We start from the raw sequence: 5,864 nt of genomic DNA, 5'->3' as shown, positions 1-5,864 counted from the left end.
GCGGGACACAGCCCGCTGCTCCTATTTCAACAGATAGCCACAATGAGTTGGCTGACATGGGTATAGTCAGAAATTTCTGCTGTTTATCTGCTGTGTGTTTAGGTTTCCTTCAAGATATTTATAGCAAGAACCTAAAGTTCTTCATAATACTCCATGTCTCTCTACTTATTGAAGGCAGCAAGTGGTGGAGTGGGAGACTCTGGGGACAGCTCAGTGTCCAAGAACCATCAGGGTAACGTGATAGACATATGTGTTCTGATTGGTCACAAGGACCTTTAGAACATATGGAGTTGGTTTTATTGGCTTGCACAACCTAAATGTATTGTCTCATAATTCTGGAATATCAAATTTGATAATTTGTTAATGTAGTATGATTCAACTGTAGTATAAGTCTGTTCTAGAAAGTACAATTTATTCAGGCTGGCCTTGAACTCATGGTAATCCTCCTGCCTTAGCATCCCGGGGGGTTGGAATTATAGGCATGAGCAAGCACATCCAGTTTAATAGACATATAATTTTTATTTATTTATTTTTTTGGACATGTAATTTTTAGCCAGGTGTTGGTTGTGCATGCCTTTAATCCTAGCATTCAGGAAGCAGAGGCAGAGAGATCTCTGTGAGTTCAAGGCCAGCCTGGTCTACAGAGTAAGTGCCAGGACAACCAGGGCTACACAGAGAAACCCTGTCTCAAGAAAAAAAGGTAAAAGTAAACAAAAATAGTGAATGAATGAGGACAACACAAACTTTGTGGGTTTATCTTGGCTCATGGTCTAGAGTGTTAGACCCTCCAGGAAGACCCCTTGTCCTAAACCATCCCAAACCTCCCAAACAGCAGCGCCACCTGAGGGTCAAGTGCTCAAACACATGAGTGAGCCTGGGGGGACATTTCTCATTCAGAACACCACATGAAGTAAAGAAGATCTTTGCTTTTTTTAGGTACAAAAGGAAGAGACTGTCTCCTAGACCTAATTGCCACCTTGCTGGTACTGCAGTTTCTTCGAACCAGGTTGGAACAAGAAGGGATGGTTGCCAAATCACTGATGAAGATGGATGACACCTTCATCTCCAGGTGCTTTAATGTCCTAATAAGAAACTTTTCAAAGAGCCAAAGTATCATTATTGGCCTGTTCCAAACAACTGTGTGGGCTGGCACACGAATCCAGATGGGAGCCACGTGTCCTAGGTCTAACTATTTAGAAGTCATGAAGCCAATCTGGGAATGTATCTCAGTAGTAGAGCTTTTGCCTCATGCACAGGGACCTGGGCTCAGTTCTGCTGTCCTGAGCAACTCAATACACACTGTTGTCAAAGTACCAACCAGGTCATGGTGGCACATTCCTGTAATCTTACCACTGAAGAGGTTACAGATGGAAATCCTGACTTACAGCCTAACCTAGGCTACACAGTAGGGCCCTGTCCCAAAACAGAAAAACAGAAGGAAAAAAAAACCTTATCAAACTATTAAATAAAATACATTAGCTTGGGAGGCAGAGGCAGGCGGATCTCTGTGAGTTTGAATCCAGCCTGGCCTACAACAGCTAGTTCCAGGAGAGGCTCCAAAGCTACAGAGAAACCCTGTCTCAAAAAACCAAAAGAAGAAGAAGAAGAAGAAGAAGAAGAAGGAAAGAAAGAAAAAAGAAAAGAAAAAAAAAGAAAAGAAAAGATAAAATACATTAGCCCGGCATAATGGTGCACTCCTTTAATTTCATCACTCAGGAGGCAGAGGCAGACGGATCTCTGTGAGTTTGAGGCCAGCCTGGTCTACAAGATCTAGTTCCAGAACAATCTCCCAAAGCTACAGAGAAACCCTGTCTCAAAAAACCAAAAGAAGAAGAAGAAGAAGAAGGAAAGAAAGAAAAAAGAAAAGAAAAGAAAAGAAAAAGATAAAATACATTAGCCCGGCATAATGGTGCACTCCTTTAATTTCAGCACTGAGGAGGCAGAGACAGATGAGTCTCTGTGAGTTCTAGGCCAGCCTGGTCTACATGGCAAGTTCCTGTCAGCCAGAACTACATAACAAAGAGACTCTGTCTCAACAAAACAAAACAAGAATCTTTTATCTTTAATAGGCTTTCTGACCCTATGATATTTAGTTTCTCTACTGACGCAGTAAACCAGGTCAAGCAGAATTGAAAAAGTGTAACAGCAGCTTTATTGAGAGCAACTCTTGGGAGGGTTCACTGGTCCAAGAGGCCAGAGAAGTTGTGCACCTGGACTAAGGCAGGGAGATTTTATAGATGGTAGGTGAGAGGTGAATCTAAGTCTGTGCCCAAGTGTGGTCAAAAGCTGAGCACTTTGGTGGGCACTTGGGCAGCTGGTGGCATAGAAGGCAGGGAGCTGCGGTAGTCGTCAAGAACTGGATTTTTGTCACCTTTCCTTTGTTAGACTCTCAAGTGGGTGGGATTTGGAGAGACAGACTGGAATGGGATGAGCCGGGCTTTCTGGACCCTTCAGGGGTGAGCCAGAAACTTCAGCTGAACAAACATAACAAATGCAATCCCATCACTACCTGGATAAGCAGGTTCAAATTAGCTTTGGTTGACTCCTGAGTAAAAGCTGTACAACATCTCACAGCCATGAGACACGAACCCAGCTCCACGCTGTACAACATCCCACAGCCACATGAGACACGAACCCAGCTCCACGCTGTACATCTCACAGCCACGTGAGACACAAACCCAGCTCCACAACATCCCACAGCCATGTGAGACCAGACCCAGCTCCACGTTGTTCATCTCACAGCTGTGTGGGACATGAACCCAGCTCCACACTGTACAATATCTCACAGCCACGTGAAACAGGAACCCAGCTTCTCACCCCACATCACATATCATAATGGCCCTTTCCCCAAAGAAATAATCAGGAAGATGATAAAAATAAATCTGTTAGTTCCCAAGAGAACTAACAGATTTATTTTTAGGTGCATGTGTGTAGGAGTGTGCACCGTATCATACATGTGGAAATCTGAGGACAGCTTTTGGGATTGAATTCAGGCCATTAGACTTGTCAATAAGTACCTTTACCTGATGAACTATCTCTCTAGCTCCAATAAATTTGTTTCTTCAAGACAGGGTCTCACTCTGTAGACCAGGCAGACCCTGATTTTACAGAGATCCGCCTACCTCTGCCTCCCAAGTGCTGGGATTAAAGGTGTGCGCCACTGTACCAACTATGTGGGGTCGGAGGGGGGGTTGTTTTGTTTTTGTTTTTTCAAGACAGGGTTTCTCTGTAGCTTTGGTGCCTGTCCTGGAACTAGCTCTGTAGACCAGGCTGGCCTCGAACTCACAGAGACTCACTTCCGTCTGCCTCCTGAGTGCTGGGATTAAAGGCGTGCTCCACTATACCAACTATGATTTTTTTTTTCAAGAAGAAAGTTTCATGTATCTCAAATTGGTCTTGAGCTCACTATGTAGCTGAGGATAACCTTACACTTCTAACCTTCCTGTCTCTATCAACTGAGCCACACCCAAATAGAATCTTTCTTATTTTTGTTGTAAGGTAGGTTCGATGGCTCAGTGAGTAAAAGTGCTTGCTGTGTCAGCCTGAGGACCTGAGTTCAATCCCCAGTATCCACATGGTGGAAGAAGAGAACTGTCTGTCCATACTCAAGCGTGGCCATGTGTGCACTTATTGCATTTCTAACACACACACGTGCGCGCGCACACACACACCCCGACCTGCCCAGTGGCCAGCAAGGCCAAATCTCTGAGGATTGAAGGATATTCCAAGACCTGTGTAGGGTACCAGGCATTTGGATTCAAAGGTAATGTAATAAACAAGTTGGACGATGATGGCACAACCTTTAATCCCAGCACTCAGGAGACCAAGGCAGATAGCTCTCTGTGAGTTCAAGGCCAGCCTGATCTTCACAGTGAGTTCCAGGACTGCCAGGGCTACACAAAGAACCCCTGGAAAAAAATCCAAAAACGAAGAAGAAGGAGAAGAAGAAAGAGTAATCCAAACAAAACACTTCTCATTGTTATCTCATTTTTATTATTAAAGTTAACAAAACATGGGCTGGAGAGATGGCTCAGTGGTTAAGAGCACTGTCTGCTCTTCCAGAGGTCCTGAGTTCAATTCCCAGCAACCACATGGTGGCTCCAAACCATCTGTAAAGAGATCTGGCGCCCTCCTCTGGCGTGTGGAGGCAGAAAGTTGTATACATAATAAATAAATCTTTAAAAAAAAAAGTTACCAAAACATGTGGTAATGTTTGCAGTTAGTTTGAGCAAATACATCAGTGAATGTGTCTAGTGTGCTATCTCATCACCTTTGGTCAAGTGTAAAGAGCCAAGACTATTCCTCCCAGGCCTTCGCCTTTCTCAGAGAGATCATGTGGACACGTAGGACATTCTTTTCACGTCCTTGCTTTTTTTTGGGGGGGGGGTGAGACAGGGTTTCTTTCCTGGAACTAGCTCTTGTAGACCAGGCTGGCCTTGAACACACTTTCAAGAAGGCTCCTGTCTTAGCTAGGTTCACTGTTGCTGTGATGAAACACCATGACTGAAGCCACTTGAGGAAAGATTTATTTGGCTAATATTTCCACATCACAGTTCATCAGAGGAGGAGGTCGGGGCAGGAACTCAAGCAGGGCAGGAATCTGGAGGCAGAAGCTGATTGCAGAGCCACAGAGGATGCTACTTACTGGCTTGCTCTTCATGGCTTGCTCCCTGTGCTCTTATGGAACCCAGGGCCACTAGCCCAGGGATGGCCACGCCCACAATGGGCTGGGCCCTCCCATCACTCATTTTAAAAATACCCTACATGCTTGCCTACACCTTGATCTTAAGGGGGCATTTTTAAAATTACCGTCCCCTCCTCTCAGAGATGACTTTAGCTTATGTCAAGTTGACGTAAAACTATTCAGCCCAGCCACTTTGTGGGAAGAGCTTTCTGCGTGCTGCCCAATTCATTCACAGCTTTCTACACAGGCTTTCCCACACATCCACACCACACACAATAATAAGTTAACACTGTAAAACTTTGGTGTAAGGGCTGGGGACGTAGCTCTGTACAGATGACTCTCAGGTGTTCTTCAAGTATCTGGAACAAGTTGAAAATTCCCAGACAGTGAATGAACATTGAAACAGAGGCCTCGGGGACACTGAAAAGGAACAACAGGAAACAAAAAGGCAAGAAAAAGCTGCAGCTGTCCTGAGGGATTAAGGGGGCTGTGCGCACAGTGAGAGCTGGGAAGAGAGGCAGGCAAGTCATGTAGAAATGAGAACTTGATTCAGATTTCAAGAATTGCCTTTATTAAATATCTTCATTTTTGACCATCATTTCATCCAATACAGTGTTATAGATTTGAAACCACATTGCCTTTCACATATTATGAACCAATAAAAACTTTTTTTTCTTTTTTTTTTACTCTAGGAATATTCCATGGGCTCTTGAGAACATAAAGAAAGCAAGTGAATGGGCCAGAAAAACAGAAGGCCAGTATCCATCCATCTGCCAACGGCTTGAGCTGGGTAAAGACTGGGAGTCCGCCACAAAGCAACTGCTGGGGATGCAGCCCCACGCCAACAGCTCTCTCTACCGACTTCTACATTGCAATCAAGGCTGAATTCAATGAAATTTCATTTTAAGCATTTCTCATATATCTTTTTGTTGTTATTTTTTTTTGTTTTTGTTTTGGTGTTTTGAGATAGGGTTTCTCTGTGTGGCCCTTGCTGTCCTAGAACTCACCCAGGCTGGCCTCGAACTCACAGAATTCTGATTTCCTTTGTCTTTCAAGTGCTGGGATTAAAGGTGTGGTGCACCACCACCTGACTGCCTGTTCATATTTCTATGTAGAAAATAATCAAATAGTAAAAGGTACTGATAATGACATGTATTAGTAGTTTGGGGTTTTTTTTTTT

The 5,864-nt window shown here is 44.1% G+C and overlaps 1 protein-coding gene across 2 annotated transcripts in view; it reads left to right on the top strand.

Moving 5' to 3' along the window:
* Parp4 (poly(ADP-ribose) polymerase family member 4) overlaps positions 1 to 5,847 on the top strand; it is a 104,057-nt gene extending 98,210 nt beyond the window's left edge. For both annotated transcript variants that reach the window (XM_026783255.1, XM_013349240.2), the window contains 2 exons: positions 937 to 1,069; positions 5,377 to 5,847. In XM_026783255.1, coding sequence (XP_026639056.1) covers positions 937 to 1,069; positions 5,377 to 5,569 — 326 coding nt within the window. In that variant the 3' untranslated portion in view covers positions 5,570 to 5,847. The remainder of the gene's footprint in view (positions 1 to 936; positions 1,070 to 5,376) is intronic.
* The last annotated feature ends 17 nt before the right edge of the window (positions 5,848 to 5,864 follow it).

The sequence above is a fragment of the Microtus ochrogaster genome, chromosome 17, assembly GCF_000317375.1.
Source record: "Microtus ochrogaster isolate Prairie Vole_2 chromosome 17, MicOch1.0, whole genome shotgun sequence".
NCBI classification, from domain to species: domain Eukaryota; kingdom Metazoa; phylum Chordata; class Mammalia; order Rodentia; family Cricetidae; genus Microtus; species Microtus ochrogaster.
The sequence above is the reverse complement of the archived record's forward strand: the minus strand, read 5'-3'. Positions and strand labels throughout refer to the sequence as shown.